Genomic DNA, 20,575 nt, shown 5'->3' with positions numbered 1-20,575 from the left:
AAGATTAATGAAGATACGGCAAAAGCAAACCAGCTTACAAAACATGCTTAAACGTGATCAAATATTTAGAAGTGGCAATCTGTGTGCATTGCGGTGTTTGACTCGAGGACCCCGGAGAGGCCTTCGGGACATCGGAACGGTATCCGTGATGAATAGCATGATTGATGCCTTAACAGCAGCTGGATCTGGTCAGCAACAGGAAAACAAAAAGAGGAAAGACAAAAAAACAACAAACACTCACTGTCCACGCTGCTCTGTTATTCGAGGAGTAGTTTAATGAGTGGTAGTGAGACATCTATCACCTTCTGGATGATATAGGGATGTTTGTGTTCAGGGCCAATTTTATATTATCAGGCCACATTTATTAAATGGCCTGTGCCTTGCCAGCATGTAACTATTTTTTTTTTCTGACTACACGCTCACAGGATTTAATTAGAGTCGTACCCTATTGACAAATATTAGCCAAATCACTTAACGTAACACTCATTTATGAAAGGGACTTTTCCACATTAATTCACGGTTTCTCGAGCTGAATGCTCCTCGTGACGCACCTGCTTTTGTTTTGGGTTTTTTTTTTTTGTTTTTTCCCCCCTAAAGTAAACTCGCTGACTCGTTTGAACGCCGCTGATGAAGGAAACAATTATTCTCACCGTTTTTGTGAGAAGTTCAGAGTTAATTTCACACCGCGCTGCAGAGCAGGCTGAAACGTTCAAGCATTGTTAGGGAGAGACAATGAGGAGGGAAAAACAGGGAGGTGCGGACTCGACTCTGACAGGGTTTAATGAAGGCGCTGAGTCTCGTTTTTTCAGACGGGGCTGTGTTTGGCAATAATGATCACAAAAAGAGGAACCACCCACATAGTACGGTACGAGTCATGCTGAGAAGCTCCAATCAGCACTCAGCGGGCTCCCTTCTTCTCCAATCATCGACACATCCTGCTATAAGATTCCCCAGCAAATATCTCTGACCCCCCCCTCCCACCTCACAGTTAATTATATCATGTCTCTGGAGTCCAATTATGGACTCTGAACGCTCAGCTTCCTAATTTCCAATGTTTTCCACTTCTCTCTACTTGCAGGTTGCCATGAAGTTTCAGCGGATTGATGGGTCAAAAATAATTCAGGCCTTATCTGGCTGTGCAGCCTCTACGGTTTAGCAGAGCATCTAAATGAAGGTATTTGGAAGTCAGCACAATTAAACAAGCCCACAAGTTTAATGGCAGAACCTTAAACAGTTATCAGTTTCCAAAGGTAAGATTAACCGCAAATAATTAAAGAGCAACAAACCGCTCTGCTCCCTCCGACAGCAGAACCGTTCAACAAGCGGCTTCGTTTATCTTAAAATATTCATAAAACTTAATGTAGTTTCGAAGAGACGCTGAAACGGCACAACATTTTTCATCATACTGAAGCTGACTTTGCGAGGTGCGATCCAGCAGATGAATTCAGTTCACTTCATCGGGCTAATACTTCACTAGTCTCCACGCAGCGGAGAAGCCCCCCCACTACTTTTAAATCATTTATCCAGCAGCATTCAGGTCACTCAGCGGAAGAAAAAAAAAGAAAAAAAGAAAAGAAACTGTGAAAGATTGACAGACAACAAAGAAATGATCTGAAAGCAGAATGAGAATGAATTTTTATTTGCAGTGTTTCAGACCGTAGAGGAGCAGAGAGAGAAAAGAGGGGAACGTGCAGCAAAGGCCCAGAGGTCGGGAATTGAACCCCAGACGGCTTCATCAAGGAACATTAGCCGAAGTGAACAGGGCACCCGCTCTGCCCCTCGCATGAAATATTCAATTCCTCTTTATGTGGCGCAACTCCTCTCATCTTATCATTCAAACACTGGACTACATCACAGAAGAGACTCATATCATCATTTTAAAAAAAATAAAAAATAAAAAAACAGGAAGCGTTTCTGGTTAATAGTAACGGAACTTGATTTTTTTTTAACACTTTTCTGGTCTAGCTTTGCTAGACCAGAACTCACCGCTTCACTGAGACACAGATCGGTGGCAACTTGAGTTTAACTCTTTCCCCAGGGCCAACTCAACATGCGACAGGAAGAAGCTGAAGTCAAACCCACAACTTTCTAAATGCAAGACAACCACGCCGAGTTACAGACGCAACACATACTTTTAACATGAATGCGACATAAGAAGCTTCAGGGCTTTTTCTCAGTCAACGTGTTGCGCAGGTGAACCTTTACCCCAAACTTTGACTGGTTGCAACTAATTACTATTGTCATAATCAATTAGAGAAGCTAAAACTATACCACTTTAGTTCTGGATAGAATATATTTACAGACATAGAAATGTTTTTTTTTTTCCATATTAAATACAAACTGGATTTCACCAAAATAACGCTTTGTGTTCTTTCAGCAAATGAGTCTATAAACTCTAGTTTTTACCGAGTCGGTTAACAATTATCTCAATAATTCATTCATCATGATTAATTGTTTCAGCTCTAGTGATAACAATATTGACAAAAGAGATTGTTTTATTTTCTTAATGGGCAAATAAAACTTGCTTGTTCGTCTTTTGGTATCTTTCCATCTCTGTGACAAACATGTACACACAGGATCGTGATCCCAATCCCGTGTCGGCTGCTGCCGATGATCTCGGTTAGCAATTCCTAAAACAGCTGATTGCATCACAGCAAGCTTCCAAAAACAATAACCAGACATGTCTTACTTCATATTAAAGTATCTTACAACACTATAAAGCTAGGTGGAGTATGGTTGATTGCTTAATGGAAACGTCTGTGCATAAAGTAACCTGAATCCCACATTGCTACATTGAGCAAACCAATTTGAGAAATCTGTTTTGATTCTTTTGAGCAACGTCAGAGTCAATATTCAGGGAGAATACTTTTCCCAGCCGTAAGAAGGTTGGGGAAAAACTTGTCAGGCGAATCAATTACTAAACAGACATCGACTGTAACACGTCTTAATCTTTTATATCTATAAGCAAATATAACACACTGCGAAGAAGTTTCAATCTGTGCGATTTCCACTAAATTTAAGCTCCATTCTGTCTGATATGAATGAAGTCTTTACATTGTATGGGTCATCATCGACCATCACGGTCACACTGAACACATCTGCTGAATACTTGTGGATCTCAAAGCCGCAAGGCTCGCGTTGAAAGAAAAAAAAATGGTTCAAGTTGTACTAAAATTTCATCTGACTTACAGCGACAGTCATCATAAAATCCTGTTAGGGTGTCAATAAGATGCAGAGTGAAAATCTCTGTGAAATCAACTTGTTCACATTGCACAGAGGGCTTATGGCTTTTTATTCTCGCCTGCATGCAAATGCAGCCACAACGAAGCATGAATTGTGGAAGTATTAAATTCTTTGGTGAAATATGTTGCAATATCCTTGCAAAGCCCCAGGGGGGGAAGGAGTGTACTTTAAACAAGCTGTTAAAATTACAGGGAAATATCAGAAGTGGAAAGATTAGAAGTTGTGGCGTGTCTTTTCCAGGCTAGAGAACGGTGGTTTAGATAAAAGCGAAGTTCTCAAAGAGGCTGCCCTCAAGTGCAGTTCTGTGTCACGACTTACTGATAGCATGGACCTCATCTTCTTCATCAGAACTTTAGACGGTGTTCGCCTCTTCTGCACGGTTCTTTAATCTTGTGTTACAGAATATTAATGACCGTCAAAAAAAAAAAAAAAAAAGAAATGCTTCCACCGTTTCATAAGGAAGGAGGAAGTGGGTACTTTTAGTTAGAAACTAGCCAAGATGGTGCCATGGAGTACAGTAAGGGTACAGTTTCCCCAAACACAATCCTCCCTTACAGGCAAAGCCCCCGGGTAGGATGCTGCGCTCTAAATAGATCAGCTATGAATACAGGTTATTATCTGCTGCCACCATCAGAAGTCCATGTTCACATGAACGACTTCTGAGAAATGCTGCTTAGGAATGCATTTTTTTTTCTTTTTTTTTTTTTTACATGAAGCAAATATAAAAATTGCTGTTTCTAAAATCAGCAAACAAAACAAAAATCTAATAAATAATCAAATCCAACTCCCCAGAAAAACTTGAATCTCGGTTTTGCATTCTGAAAACCCAGCTGCCTTCTTAAAATGAGCACCTGATTCATGCTGCAACAACAGAAGGAAGCAGGAAACAAAAAAAAAAAAAATTATACGAGCTTCTGGGAAAATGAGGCTTCCGTCAGTCACTGAGCAGCACTCGCACATGCCGATCATTATAACCAGGATGGCGCGGCTTTCTGAGACTCTACGGCTGATGACTAAGAGAAAGGCATTGATGAAAGTGAAGTTAATAACTCACTCTGAGGTGCAGCTACAAAGAGTGAAGGTTTAAGGACTCATCTTCAGGAAAAGAACTTTGATGTGCCACATAGAAGATGAGAAAGATGGTGAAATCCTAAGGTCACAAAAAGATGATGTTTCAGGCCCACAAACAGCAACAGCAGCAGCTTCACCAGCAGCCAAGCTGATCAAATGGAAAAGAAGTTCTTTTGTTGCGGCGCTGCCTGCAGTTTATTCATTTTTAAATCATTCCTTTGATCTCGTAACATTTGATCCTATTCATGCTGAAGATCGCGCTTCTAATGATCCTCGGCATTCATTCGCTTGTGTCAGTCCTCATTACTGACCTCCGTCTTACCAGTAATGGCTTCCTTCAAATCCCATTTCACTATTTATTTAAATACCTCCCTAATGGGAGCGCAATCGGACCGGGAACAGCGCCACAATTTCAGGTTCCGCTTTAACTGCAGCGCAAGTTTGATGATGTGAGCAAAAAAAGAGGGTCTTTAAAATGCAAACTAACCATCAGCAGATGCAGGATTGTTGCCAAAGCCGGTTTACTGCAGTGTGAGTCAGCCATTTCTTAATTGTATGACTTTAACTCAGTTTTAATTATTTGCCTTGTTTTGAATAGCACTCTAATCTAGAAGCGCCTGCACAGCGAAAAGCCTAATCACTTGGTTACCGTAGCTGTTTACTTTTAAAAACATCAGGTATTTTCAAATACATTTAATCTTTTTTTTTTTGACATCAACAACTTTAAAAACAAACTATAGAAAAAAATTGAAAAAAAAAAAAGTGGATGACTTACAAAGTTTAGAGGATGACAAATGACAGAGCAACGAGGCAGCACCTTAATCCTGACAGTTAGTGCACTTCTGGGTCAGAAATTTCTATAACAAACTGCCATCAGTCAACAGGGCTTCGGCGTTTCCACACCATCAAGCAACCCACTCGCACCAGCCAGCTCAGCTTTATCGATTAGCAGGGACAGAAAAACAAAATGGAGTTCGAATGTATTTTGACCTCAACAACTGTGCCAATGATAAGGACAGATCCATTACACCAGTCAAGAGGGAAACAAGTCGCAGATCCTGATCAAGCAAACATTCCCATCATTCCCTGCTTTCTGCCCCCACATTTACACTTTCTGATACAGTCCAACAGCAATTTAAAAGCTTGTTGTACTATTAATTTGGATCCTAATAAAAACTTAAACGGACACAGGTCTGACGTAAGAGTTTGTTTTTTATTTTATATACTGCAGAAAAATGTCCCTTTCGCAAACCTTACAGAATTTTAATTAAGGAAACGTTTTGGAAGTAATTTTTGACTGCATATTTTTTAAATATAAAAAAGGTTATATTTGTTAATGTATACATAAAATACCCTCAACTTTAAAAGGCTTATGTTAGCCCATTACATGACAATAAATGCGACAATAGCCACAAGGTTACCAAGCATCTTAGAGAATCAAATACACGAAAATTAAATTAAATTAAAAAGTCACCTCTTTAGCTTCCATTTATAATGTTTTTTTTCCGCCAATCAGCCTTGAACTTTGGGGCACTGTCAGGGGGGAAATTCAAAAATCTGATTTTTTTTCCCCAGTAAACCAAGAAGACTAAACTCTACCAGATTGAACTGATGGGTGTGAATAATGAGATTATCTGTGAGCTGAAATTAAGTCCGAAGCACAGAGACGTACAAGGCCATGTAAAAAGAAGCCATCGTTTCCATACCGAGTTGAAACATGTTCATTCAGGCTGTGACAGAGAGCTAGACTTTCAGAAGATAACAGGAAGGCTAACCAGAGTACAGCATAATTGCTTTTAGCATCGATCTGGTGTGGAAGGTGCTGGATGTGGGAATATTTGATCCTTTTCAGGAATCTCAGAGCCAAGGTAAGGCTTTACATTGGTTGATGAAAACAGAAAGTTTGAGTAATGCTAGTCGTGCTAACCAGGCTACCTGCTAGCATAGTATGCTAAAAATAGCTTAAAATGTGTTATAGCAAAGCCTAAGGAAAACTAAAACTGGCTTTGAAAAAAAATTGTTTTTAACTGCTTCCAAGAGCATCTAAGAAAATACAGCTTGAATTTTCACAAGAAATTTTGTTGTGTAGGATCTGTTGCTAGCAAACTATATTTGCAGAAATGTGTCTTTTGTGTGGACATGAATGACAGCACAGAGCAATAAATAATCCATGTCTTTAGGGTAGAAGAGCTATAGATGCCATATTGCAAACAGAGTGAGTGAAGGTGGAATGAAAACACCTGTCCAGCTGGTCTTTGATCCCATCATGCAGGCCTCCTGTCCAACGCCAACACAAACCAGAGGAGAGAAACTCAGAGCAACATCACAGCTCAGATATGCTACAGTCTGTCACACACACACACACACACAGCAACTTTCATTTCTAATCAGCTGTGGGGCAAAAAACCTTTGCAGATTTGTTTGTTCCTATTTCTAAACTAATGGCTTCATTTTAATCAATGAACAAAAAAACTATGCCATCTAGGCAGTGCAGCGCATCGGAGCATCTTTATTGAAGTCATTACTTGTGATCATCAAGCTCGCCTTTCAAAGCTAATGAACAGAGTATTTATATATGCCAGGCCAAGGCCTAGCGGTACCTTTCCAAACTGGAAAGGTAAATCTCCTGAAATAGTGTTCATCTAGCAACCACCCTCATAATTAATTAATTTATCATCTTATAATTGTTTGGCCCATACTGCATAAGGGGAGGAAATGCACATCAGTTTTATAATGCCCAAGGTGGCATCTTTAATTCCTCTTTCTTGCACAGTTGACAGTTAACGCGCAGCTACGCTGTTGAATCCCGGCGAACATAAACTCCATCTTTACTTTGTGGCATCAGCAGAACCAGATTAATCCTCATGCTTTATTTCAGCTTTGTTGCTCATTAAATTTTCATTCTGCAATTCATTTTAAACAGGGAACACCATTCACGTGTAGCTCTTCTGGTAAGGACCAAGTGTTCCTCTGTTGAACAACTCTTTGATACTTTGACTTTACTTTTTTCATGAGGTAAAAATGAGTCACATGCGTATAAGGTTAAAAGTAATAGAGGTCGTCAGCAGCACAAGATTAAACAGTGTGATGGGTCCTAACTGGGTTTAATTAGCCAACATTTAAAAAAGATGCATGCAAGGTAAGAGATCAAAGTCATAGAGAAAGAATACTGGGAGAGATCACATCTGTTTTCACTTCAGTGGCTCTTTACTCAGCATCCTCCTAGATATCCTCGTTAATGCAGCGTTATTAAGCAAAAACGGCCTCCCTGCTTATCAGTCCAGCTCAGCTCAGACATAAAAGTCCAACTTTTAGCTTTCAGAACATCAAAAATTATCTGAAACAAGCTGCCGAGTCCGACCAAGGCTCACACGGGGATCTCTTCTCCAGGGAGCCGTTTTCTGAGCACCCAGGTGTGGTTGCTTTGTTTGCGTTTCCCCCGCTTTCCGCAGCAAATACATACTTAAAGGATTTAAGTGCGTAGGGTTGCTCATTAGTGTTCATGCAATGATGCAGAGCACAATTAACATCTTTCCCATGTGACCAGTCGGGCCATATGGTGCAGTACGGAACACTGGTGCCCATTAGAGCAGAGACATGGTGGACTTTAAACATCTGGATGAAGAGCTGCTTGTTCTCCTCTGGTTTTCGACTGCAAAAAGCTCAAACCAGTAGACTGAGCTCTAACTTATAAAGGCTACGGCAGAACACAAATCAAATACATTCTTAAATATTTAAGAGACCCAGTGATTAAATTGTAGCCTTTTAGCTACAATCAACATCAACAATGATGACATCTACTTTTACAAGTAAAATATCTGCAGGATGTTTGAGCGCCGTCATGGATTTGATGCTCAACAGTTCCTAAGAAAAAAGAAATGTGAATAAAAAACAAACATATCCAGCAACATCTGCCTAAAGGCTACACTAGTTTACTTCAGTATTTGTTTGTAAGGGAGAAGCTGATGATGGGAAATGATAACCCAGCTGATCGGCTTCCAATGGAGCCAAGCAGGAAGTCATAAAGAAGGAAAATGTCACCCACGCACATTGGAAAAGATTATAGTTTTCTTGGTTCAGCTGGTTTAATTAGTCATAGTCACTTTGAGAGCTTTCTCAAAAGTACACAAAAAATGTTTTTTTACTTAAAGGCATTCAGCTTTTTTATGACCTATACAAAGGCAAATTATTGATTTCACTACACATCTTTGGCACACTTTCAGAAATCTCCTGCATCACAGTTAGATGTTTCAGCTCAAAGACCAAATAAAGATATTGCGAATCAATACAACAAATGATTCACTAATAATGGGGGAAACAAATCTACCTGCTGTGTAAGAAATTGCAACTGCCTCTTTTGTAAAACTATGAAGCAACTGAGATGAATCACTGCACCACAAGTATTTAGGTCAATTTAACAACCAACACAATCATATATCATTTAATTAGAGCTTGTCTGTGAAGTAGGGCACAAGATCTCAAAAAGCAACACACCGTGCCCCTAATTTAAAAAAAAAAAAAAAAACTCAAATCCTTCCTCCTGGCTCCGATTGGTTGTTTCTAAACGGGCGTGGGGTATTTCTGCAGATGGCTGTAGGAACACACATCACAGACTGTATGATGCTACACTGTTACAACATGAGGACAGTTTCAACAATCATGTAAGACGACACATTTGTTTATAAAAGATACATACAGAAGCTTTAGCGGCTCCAAAAAAAACTAAGCTTTTAGAGCTGCCTAGTAGAAGTTTCCACTTAAATTTGATTGAGGTGTTGTACTGCTTCCTAAAACAACAATTCTGCAAAGAAGTGTGGACCGGGATTCATTCAACTCATTGCCACTTTTTGTAAGCCAGATGATTAAAATTTGCTTCATGGTCTGAAACATGCATGCGTGACGAAATGTGCGTTTTATTTACAGTAATTTTTTTCTTTTTATCCTAAGTTTGAAAGCATTTTCCATGTCAGCTTTCATATTTCCATGTAGATACACTGTACTCTTGGACTTGTCGTCTAACCTGTTCACCTGCAAGCATTTTTCACATTCAAAAGCTCTAAAGCTTCACAGAAACAACCCGGGAACACACCTGTTCTTGTGAACTGAATGCATTAGAAGAAAAACCCTGTCAAGTTATCCCTAGAAAAGAAAGATCAGTGACACACCTGTAAAAGATATCCTTTGCACAACAATGAAGCACCTGCACAAAAACGTCAATACAAGGTGGTTTTATCGCAAACACAAAAGGGGAGATTTTTTACTCTTTGAACATTTCAAGGTTTGTGTGTGTGGAAGGAAACATGAGCAAAAATAGAAAGGCATAATGTTACTTTGTTGTCCTCCCACAAAAAAAATGAACATAAATAATGAAAAATCATCCATAAATATTTCAAAGAGGGGTTGAAAGAGCATTCGATGGCTTTTTGGAGAACCCTAATAGCAAATAAAGGCAGATATTAGCTACAAAGTAATGGGATACTGTGTGCAACAGCTTCAGGTTTCAGGTATCTCCTATTTGCATAGTCAAAACCTGGCCTTGGTAACCATGACTAACAACGACCCAGTGGAGCATATCCCAGCAGCAGCTAAAGAACTACACTAAAAACAGCCCAAACAACTTACATGTCCATGGTTTATGAAGCCATGTTTCTTGGCAATTTGGTCAGCTTCCTCCGGACCGCCGGGTATGTGGACCGCCCATGTGTTGGTGTAGACCTTGTGACCCAGAGCCGATCCAAACCCGGACACCAGCAGCACAAACACAGCCCCGATTAGCAGCTGCAGCAGCCTGAGCCTGCAGCCTGTGGAGGGAGATGGAGGCCCAGAAGCCATGGGTTCTCCTAAAGCAGGAACGTCACGGAGCGAAGCAGCTCTCCAACAGGCCGGGGCTGCTTACAGCACATGCAGGTGCACAGGGAGTCGAAGGCAGCGAGAGTCACAGCTCACCTGGAGAGAAACAAAAGAAGATGGGGGAAACCACAAAGCATCAAAACCGATGTACAAGTCCCAAAACAGCAAGCTGGACTGGGTCCAGTATGAACAAAGAAGATGTATCACCCCGTGTTAACCCAAATGTAGGAGGAAGAAAGCAGAAGAACAAGAAAAATCACATCTGTTCCCTGGGTTTTAAATATAGAAAACTAAAGAAAGGGGTGAAAACACGACAGCTGCCAATTTTAAGAAACCGGCTACTAATTTCATCTTAGATGAATGTGTGTCTAATATAAAGTTAGATATTAAAAAAAGAACCATTTAAGACATACTGTATCAAATGTATGTAGATGCAGTTAAGATGGACTGCATCTTAAATATTATTTGAACATTTTGGCTCTTAAAAAAAAAACAGAAAAAAAACATTAAAACAGATTTACAATATGCTAGATAAAAATGTATTAAAATATATTAAAAGGTATACTTGCATCTTATTGCATTTACTTAGTATAAAATTTTTTACATATATGTGCAACTACCTAAGATACAGCTGCATATTTACTTGTACGCTATATCTGAAATGTAGCTCTATTTGTTCTAGAGCAGAGATAATATGAGGTATGTTTGGGACACACAGTTTTCTAGAAGTTTAAAAATTTAAAAATACCAAATCTCCTTGCTTTCCTACTTTGTATCTTATAGTATTTCATTTATTTTTGCACAAAAAGGAAATATTAAGCTAGATTAAAGTAGAAGACAAACTGTCCCAACTGGCCACATCAAAAGTCTTTTTGCCGATGCATTTTTTTTTTATGCTCTTCATATTATCATTTTAATGCAGCTGCCATCAGACTCCAGTGCAACCAGCCTGCAGTCCTGGAGTGACCTGGACTGCACTCGTCACTCCAGTGCCGTGTGTGTTGCACGCAACATCGCATGCAACACATTCGGCATGATGCATGCAGCAAGTTGTACACAAATGCAAATGCTACGTATGGAGGGCCACAAGGGACAAAATAAAATAAATGCATCATTAAATTATTAATTAAATGTAACGTGAAATAAATGTTTAATGAAATGCTTGAAAAAAATTTTAATAAACATTAAATTTATTAGTTACCATTAAATCATTCAAATACAAGCTTATGCTTACACGGATCTGTCGGCCACGTAGTCTGGATGATAATCTTCTGCTTCCGTGTTGTTTGCTAATTGTAAACTCTCTCCAAAGAGCTCAAGGGAAAACTTTTATTACAAAGGCCGACATAAATCAGGCTGCACTGGTGGAGTTTAACAGATCCATGTAAGCCCCGCCCATAGTCCCGCCCCCTCAACTTGACAAAATTGTGTCACGGTGACACTGCAGAACAAGAAACCAGGAATAATTATTATTACATTTAATTAACAATCTGCATCAGCTATTATATGTCTACATTTTAATAATAATACATCAGTTGTCTAGATAATTTATGTAATAAACATCTATTTAAGTATATGTTTTATGGTATATGACTTAATAAAGAATTTATTTATTTATTTTTGTCCCTCTTCGCCCTCCATAGACAGACAGTTGTGTTATCAGAATAGACAAAACGGGACTTCCTCCATCAAGGCTGTCTGCTATAATGTTACTAGTAAACACTGCTGGGGGATACCTTTTGTTTTGAAGGATAGAAACCAGGATTTTGAGGAAGTTAGCTTCTCAGCAGAAGCGCTGTTCTGCTGAGATAAAGCTGAAAACTAAAATGGACGTAGCGTGCGATTATAAATATAGAGCGGAAGTCACATGCTTCTTTTGTCTATTGCTTATATTTGATCCCAGTCTTTCATGTGGTCCAAAATCCTGAGTCTGTTTCATGCTTTGGTATGAAAGTCGAATAAAATGCGACATAACCAGTTAGAAAACATTCAACAAACATAGAATTTAGGATCACAAAGTGGCCTGGGTGTGATCATATGAGGAAAAAAAAACTTTTTAAATGCAAAACATATGTAAATGTGCTTAGGACACACCAGATTTTAAACAAATCATATAACTTACAGTATTTACTTATTTGTTTTTGATCAACCAAAAAAAAAAAACTACTAAAGTTCCCAAACAGCAGGTTTGAGCGGCCCGGCTAAGAACAGGCATTTAACAATCCGGCATGACGCAGTGAGCGGGGCGTCTGGAGCGGACCTGATATTGTGGTCAGGCACACGGCAGCAAATTTAGGCCTCCAAACTCCCACGGGACGTTACCGTCAACGAAGGTTGCAAAAGAAAAATGCTTAGGTAGACCGAGTTGGCAGCAGAGGTGGAGGAGTGTGGTTGGAAAGCAGGACCACACCCTGGATGCTGAGGGATAACAACAGAGTCCGTTCCAGTAGGAAGTGAAGTAGCCTCTCGAGGGTGAACGCCTCAGGCAGCGGTGGCAGCTACTGAAAAGGCTGCAGCCAAGGACAGCACATAAAAAGCAGTGGAGAGGATTTTTTTTCACAAAGTAGAAATTTGTAGTGCTTCCACTTTTTTTCTTTTTTTCTTTTCTTGTAGCATGCTGCAAGATAGCCACGCACTATAAACAAAGACGGAAAATCCAATTCCTCATTTTAGGTTTCTGCTACCAGGTTTTGTACCCAGACACAAATCTTAGCTTGTTGTTTAATTGCTTGCTGACACACTTCTGCAGTAATGCTGTGGGGTCCCGCTTTATTGTCTGTTCAGACCATTATCCCTCATGCTAACTGCTGTGCCACCGAATGGACTAGACCTCACTGAGCACAATGCTCCTATTGTGCGGTTCCCTCTCCGTGCAGTTATACGAGATCTCCAGTGGTGTCTATGGTGGAGCCGCGGCTCTCACCTATTTCTTTTTACTCAGGTGTTATAAGCAATATAGTCACTTCTCCCATGTAAGCCATTGTGTTAGCCTCGGGAAGGACAAACAAGCTCCAGAAGATTTCCCATGATGATATGTTGCAATGAAAGAATAATGCGTTTAGAGGCAGCGGCGGCTCATTTTTCTCTCCTCTTATAAAACCTGTTATTTCAAATTAAAAACACAGGAGCATTTCAGTGTTTGGGGTAATTAGGGGCAATTAGAATAAAAAGTGATCGCGTCACGTCTCTAAAACCAAAAGCAATACATTTTCAAGAACAGATTGAAGCAGGATTTTTTTTTTTTTTTTCCCTTCAAGGTCTGACTCACTGATTGAGGATTTGACTGATTCTGATTTTCTCCCTTAAGGAATATATAGGAATTACAACATCATCCCTATTTATAAGCTCAAATCCCCAACAGGAAAATTATTTTAATCAAACTCAATAAAAGTGTCTTGAAGAACACGCATTTAGTTAATGTGCTTCTGTTACGAATGGTGGGAGTTCTTAGTTTTGATGCATTCAAGCAAACAGGAATATTTAAATTTTTCAGTATCTGATTTGCCTCTCATTTATCAGCGTCGATCAGTTGAAAAATCAGCTTATTCAGATTTCTGACTGGTGCATCACTAACATTAAGCAAATAACTGACGGTTGTTTATTCAGAAAACATATGACCCAGTACGACCATTACATTTTATAATATGGTTTAACGGTAGCATGTGGCTTATCTCGTGCTCGCTACGCAGGGTCAACAAACCTTTCCAAGTGTTAACACACATTGTGGAAACAGCTGATCAGGTAACACCCACCAACTGAAACATCTGCTCTTTTTACTCTTCCATGGATCAGAGCAAACCTTCCCATCCAGTGACATTTTGTTTGTCTGTGTTGGTGCACAATGTAGCCATAAAGAAAAATTCTGATAACTTGGGTTGGTTTCAAAGCACTAAAATGACATTTCAAACCATTTTATAACCAAAATAAAAAGATGAAAACATCCCGAGATGTCCATTAGCAAAGTGAGAAGTTAGTGTCTCAAACTGTACAGTAAATTTCCTTCAGCAGATTATGAGGCAACTGTCCACAGCAAATACCAGTCAAACAGGTCAGCCTGTTTCTGTCCCGGAAAGACGGGCTGCTAATCCAAGTCAGGCTTTACAAATGCCTACATTTTATTCTATAAATAGCTTCACAACAGAGACAAATCTACCTGTGTCAATGTTGAGCCAACAGAAACAACAACAAAAAAAACCACATCAAATTGGCCCTTTATCAAATCAAAACTTTTACAAACATCAACTTCCAAAGAGGCTACAATACAGAGAGAAACCCATCAAAAACTCTGCGTGTATAACTCACTCAGTTTTGTCCTCTGTCCTTTGATGCAACAAGCAAACAGAGTGTGAACGTTCCCCAGGCCTTTGTTTGATTTTCAGACACACGCTGACATTTAACTGCAGAAGCCCGTGACCTCATCGGCGTAGCTAACCACTCAGTTTCCTTAACGTCAGCCTAAAAAACCGCACACGATGCGGCCAACAGACCGCCGAACTCCTGCAAGAGACGCTAGAGGAGCCAACGTCCGCCACGTTTAGCGTCCTCGGGCTCCCTGAAGTAAATTACGGCGCAGATCAGAGCCTGACAATGCGTTGAAACTGTATCATAATTAGCCAAGAATCATTAAACCCCAACAGATAACTGTGACCTCATTACCGATCTCATCAGGACAGTTTTTGTAAGGAAGCAGTTTTTACACCTCATTGGTTTATTGTTTATGTTCAGAGATAAAAAAAAAAAAAGAAAGAAGAAGAAACAAACTACAGCGGGTTTAGCCAACATGACCTTTAACAAGTTATTCTAAGTCCACAATTACTGTCGGCCCGCTCCGCAGTCAAAAAAACTCTCCAGAGTGTTTTGGAGATAATAGGCTGCGAGTGTAGCCAAGGGCTGAATTATGAATATAATACATGAATGAATACAACAAGGACGGCGCATATTAGCCTATGCAAAATGTGTGGTTTGTTTATTGGACCAACATACAAATGAGCAATTTATTCATTCACTTCAAGTCACTTTCTAATTAGCTTTGCAGGTGTTACGTAACCAGAGGAGCTCCTATTATCTGAAAAATCCTTAATTAGTTCCAATTAAATGTAAAAATCCAGCTTGCAGTTTCAATTAAAGTTAAAAAACAATTCATCTTGGTTTCATGGAGCGCACACAAACATTTTAAGGAAAACACACAGCATGATCTCACCGATTTGATTAAAACCAGAAAGGATCGACTAGCATTACTGCTGCTAAAATGAGTTGGTGCTTAAAAAAATACTAGTCATTATTAAAGCCGCATAGTTTATTGATTAGCTATCATAAGCACTAAATTTATGTGTGCAAAACTGAAAATGTAAAAAGAGCAGGTTAATGATTTGAAGTCCAATAAATGCTAATAATGCATCCGTTTACTCAGACGGAACTTCCTGCCGCTTCGGCAGAGCAGACTGAGCTTTTCCTTTCTCTTCCTCTGCAATGATGGCAAAGAATAAACGGTGGGTTGGCTGCAACTCATATCAATACAACAATGTTTTTATAGTCGTATCTCAATTGCATGCTTTCCTAATACGGCACAGCTCTAGTTATAATATTTTTTTTATAACATAAATTTGAGGTTATTTCCCTAAAAGTGGAATTACTTAATTACTTTATGGAATAAAGTAAATGTATTTTTAAAACAAAGCTTCCTAAATAAGAAGGATGGATGGCATTCTTCATTTCCATTTCATCACTGCAATTTATTTCTTTTTTACCACAAATAATTTTAAACAACCAAATTTGTATTTTATATGAGTAAAGTGGAAGTGTACAGCTGACCAGCAGTGCACAGCAGCTGGTAAGGAAAGGACAGGTCTGCTCCTCTTGGCTAAGAAAACTCTACATTTTCTCCAGCATCTCATAAAAAAAAAATTGTAATTATTTTGACCTTTCCAAGTCTTTAATGTGTAACTTCATAAACTACCTGCCTGACAATAAAACCGATTCTGAAACCGGAGATCGCCGTCGCTAAGCAACCGTTCTCAGCCTGCGTCGGAAAAGCTCGGCCGGAGTAGGACATAAAAAGCCTTCAGACGCTGGAAGGCAGCAGGTCTGGATCCAAATGACTTCCAGAAAGGCGTTATCAGAAGTGACAGGAGCACAGCCCAGAAGAAGATGCTTGTTTGCATCTTTGTTGGAGAAAGTCCCCGGAGGACAGAGACGTCATCTGCAACAGTCACATCATTTCTAAGAAGAGTAACGGCAGCTCTATTCCTTTATGTCAAATGTGCCTGATTAAAGGCGATGATAGGACGCGTTTTGGATGGGATTCCTTTGAAACGGAGAGGCTGCAGGGGCTTTGGGGAATGCTGAACACATGAGGAGAACTCGACAGTAAAAGAAGCACCAACATTTCAGACTGAACTTTATTTTATTTTTTTAAACTTCAGCAGGCACAAATGCAACAGTCTTTATTGAAGATACCAATAAAGACTGCCTGCTGTCTAAAAAAAAAAAAAGTTTTAAATATTTGTATCATTTCAAACTGATATATTTTATATACAAAAAAAACTAATTTAGATGTTGGAAACAAAAACCCAAGTCTCCCACGTGTTTTTCTTGCTCATAACAACAGGGACAAGTTTGGAAGCACGACAACAGTTTAAACGAAAGAATAATAGTCACGCAGTTTTAAAACCACAGCAGTTGAGCTATGTGAGCAGCTGACTGCAGGCTGACTACAGGAGCAGATAGCCCAGTTACTTAGCAAGCGTTTTTAAAACGTATCAAGAGGAAAACAGAAAAAACTCAATCTGAGCAATACACACTTTAAAAAATGCTATCCTACATTTATCTAGCTTAAATCAATGCATTAAAATAAAGAAGAAAAGAGATAACTCTATTATAACTTGAATATTGTAATAGCAAGAAGAACTCAGAGCACCAAAATCGAATTGCTCATTTTTACTGTTAGGAAAAATTGTACTTGTTACGCAACAGTTGATCACCAGGTGAAATAGAGCAACGTGTCTGACGGACGTCAACAAACTGCTGCAACTCCGAGTCTCACTTCGGCTGCTGGAACGTGAAGGTCATCTTGAGAAAATGGGAGGAGGACGAGTGGCTCTGATGCAGAGGTCTACGTTTTGTGGCTGCCTGCGAACAGCCAGAGCTCTGGGGGGGGGAAACGATGCTCATGTCACATCGCTCTCCTTTTAACAAGAGTTGTTAAAACTCTCAAAGACACAGGGCTCAGCTCTTAGCAGAAACAAGCCCCTCATTCATATGTATGTGTAAATACTGCGACATGTTTTTGTCTTGTACTGAGAGGCTTCATGTTTTCTGGGATAAATACTTCATTATGTGAATTTTTGTGCTTGTTTGGTTTTGTTTTTTTGTTTGTTTTTTTTTTTTGTTTTTTTACCTACTGCATGTCTGTGGGTTTCACAGTTTTCTGTGATTATCCATAATGATAACCAGCTGAAATTTTCGACACAAACACAACAGGAAGAGGTCACTTCTCATAGCAATGCAGCAACAACTCTGACACTTAATGATCAAGAGAAATACATCACCAGAAACTAATGCCTTAACCTCCTCCTCCCCCCTTATCGATTTTAAACAACCAGATTTATCTTCGTTCCTTTATAAAGTTCCCTGAAAGATAAATCACGCTGTCCCCGAAAAACACACGGAGCACCAACAAAAGTCTGCCGAGAGCCGAGCTAAACTGCAGCACAGAAGAGGAAGAGCCAAACTTCTCTCTCTTTCTCGATCTGGCCCCGAAACGCTCAAAATATCAATATTTACCAGATTAAGTTACAGGGTTTTAATTTCTCGCCCCCTGTTGAGAGTTCTCCGTGGGGTTGACTCACCTCAGTCCTCCAGTTCGCCACAACAACACGGAGTCACCGTTTGGCTCGGAGCTGCGGCTGGAGCTGATCCGATGATGATGAGGATGGTGATGATGACTCCTCCGCTTGACAAATATGTCTGAAACTGTAGCGCTCAGTGATCAACGCAAACTTGACGCCACGCTGCTCCTTCTCACAGGTGCCTCCCCCTTTTTTTTTCTTCCCTCTTTCCTCCCTCCTCTTATCTACTTCTGACGATCGTTTCGCAATTTCTTTTTTTGGGACACAAACCGATTTAGCAGCGCGGATCCGAAGCAGCAGTTTTCCTACCGTCCGACTCCGCAGGAACAACCACAGAAACCGGACGCGGCGTAGTCGACGTAGCCTCCGTTTATGTGTGTGATTCTTCCCCCCTCCTTTTGGGAGAAGACCACAAACTGACAACAGCGTAGTCAATAATCCATTGCCTGGTCCTAAGTGTCAGGGATTCGGCGTAACTGGGGGCAGCTGGCTCGGTGAAAGTCGGCAGCTCGACCAGAACAAGTCAAACACAACAAGCTAAAGCAAACGGTGAACTTACCAACGGCTCAACTTACCAGCTTCCTTTACATCCTGCTCGATCCTGCGGCTTATTGTCTCACACTGCGGTGTTAAATCCGACGACGACACGGCGAAACGACTGAAGAAGGCGTAAAAGACAACTGCTGATGATAAACAGTCATGATACCCCTCCGGTGTACCGCTGAGTGGTCGGCACAAGCCCCAGGAAATACGTCAGGATCATGGACAAAGTGGAGTCGTTTGAGCAACACCTCCTCATGGACAGCAGCGCTGCTGCAGCTCCACCTGCTGGTCACAGGGGGAACTGCACCGTGGATGTGACGCTCGAAACGAAGCAGACTCTCGTTGCCGGTTCCGAAAAGATGGGAACCGGCTCCCATTTCGTTCGCGTTATTTATTATTTCAAGACTTGCCGAACGTTGAATGGAATCCTAAAAATAAATTGTTTTGGCGGCCTACTTGTAAACAAGGTAGCCACCATTGCGTCACTACATGTAAAATGTATTTTAGAGTTTACTAGGGAGCAGACATAAAGTAGTCTCCCTTTTGCCAATATCCGTCCATTTTCTATACACCCTTGTCCCTAAGTGGGGTTAGTAGGGTTGCTGGTGCCTATCTCCAGCTAACGTTCCGGGCAAGAGGCAGGGGTCACCCTGGGCAGGTCGCCAGTCTGTCACAGGGCACCACAGAGACAGACAGGACACACAACCATGCACACACACACACACACACACACACACACACACACACACACACATGCACTCACACCCAGGGAGAATTTAGAAAAACCAATTAACCTGACAGTCATATTTTTGGACTGTGGGAGGAAGCTGGAGTACCCGGAGAAACCCACGCATGCACAGGGAGAACATGCAAACTCCATGCAGACCCAGGCTGGGAATCGAGCCCAGAACCTTCTTGCTGCAAGGCAACAGCTCTACCAACTGCACCACTGTGCAGCCCCCTTTTGCTAATAATTAGCATTTATTCATCCTAGCGCATATTCTTTTTTTAATAATTCAGTTTTTCTCCTAAATTGTAATTATCATAAAACATTAAAATGTAACTATTTTATGTAATAATGTTATTTCATGTAAACTTTGTATTCCACTCCATTTACATATGTTTCAGTTTTTTTTCCAAAGAAATATGACAGAATTTGAGTCAAGTTGCCTATGTTTGCACATTATGTGTTTCAGTCAACGATAAATAGATTACAGTGGCCACCCAATTTAATAAATTCTCCCCTTTAACCACTTTGCATCCACGTTTTGTAAACAAATGTTGGTATTTTGTTGTGGCTTTGGAAAAATTACAAATCCAGCAACTTTTGATTATTAGAAATAGTGTAGAACTGCAATGTATCATCATCAAGTGAAAACTTTGTTTTATATCTATGTTTACTTCACCAAACCTGATTAAAATGAATAATTCAAAATCTAGCCTTGGTATAGGATGTAATTTCACCGTTTAGATGCTGGACCAGGGAAGCATCTCAAACAAGCATCATTCTTCACGGACCGGAGTTGGATTCCACTGACGTAGAATAATCCACTCCAGGTAAACCAGTCTAAAGGTTTTTCGGTTTGTCTTAATATCAAGAGTATTCCAAAATGCCATTGTTTTGTCTTTCACAAATCAAATTACACTTTCCTAAATTTTAAAATGCATTATAAAGTAAGTTAAATGTGGAACAAACCCAGTGAAAGTTTGACCAGTCTATGTGTTTTAGATTTTGCAAAACACTGAAATAGCTCTTTCCAGATTGGCTTTATATGTAAACAAGCCACAAAAATCTAATCTTCTATTCGAACAACAACTTTTATTTCCCCTAACAGCCCTCACGCGTGCCGCCCCCAATTGGAGTGGTGCCCTGGTCAGTGAGCCATATCACTCATGTTCAAAGCCACCATCGGTTGGCACTTGGAAATTCCTACTTTATAGTACAAATGGAAAGCGGTGCAAGTGTGGAGCCATTTGCAGGCTTAGTTAGTGAATTGAATCAAATGAACCGGTTCCAGGAG

General features: G+C 40.1%; 1 protein-coding gene across 3 annotated transcripts in view; it reads right to left on the bottom strand.

The window, feature by feature from the left end:
* Positions 1–18,805, bottom strand: part of furina (furin (paired basic amino acid cleaving enzyme) a) — an 82,297-nt gene extending 63,492 nt beyond the window's left edge. Inside the window, exons 1-2 of one of the 3 annotated variants that reach the window (XM_008405438.3) lie at positions 18,587–18,805; positions 9,937–10,260 (exon numbers count right to left, since the gene is read on the bottom strand). In XM_008405438.3, coding sequence (XP_008403660.1) covers positions 9,937–10,146 — 210 coding nt within the window. In that variant the 5' untranslated portion in view covers positions 10,147–10,260; positions 18,587–18,805. Of the gene's footprint in view, positions 1–9,936; positions 10,261–18,011; positions 18,515–18,586 lie in introns of those variants that run through there. The other 2 variants (XM_008405439.3, XM_008405441.3) reach the window with 2 other exon arrangements.
* Between the last annotated feature and the right edge of the window lie 1,770 nt (positions 18,806–20,575).

Source organism: Poecilia reticulata, chromosome 3 (genome assembly GCF_904066995.2).
Source record: "Poecilia reticulata chromosome 3, P_reticulata-male-v2, whole genome shotgun sequence".
In the NCBI taxonomy this organism is placed as follows: domain Eukaryota; kingdom Metazoa; phylum Chordata; class Actinopteri; order Cyprinodontiformes; family Poeciliidae; genus Poecilia; species Poecilia reticulata.
This window is presented reverse-complemented; position numbering and strand designations above follow the sequence as displayed.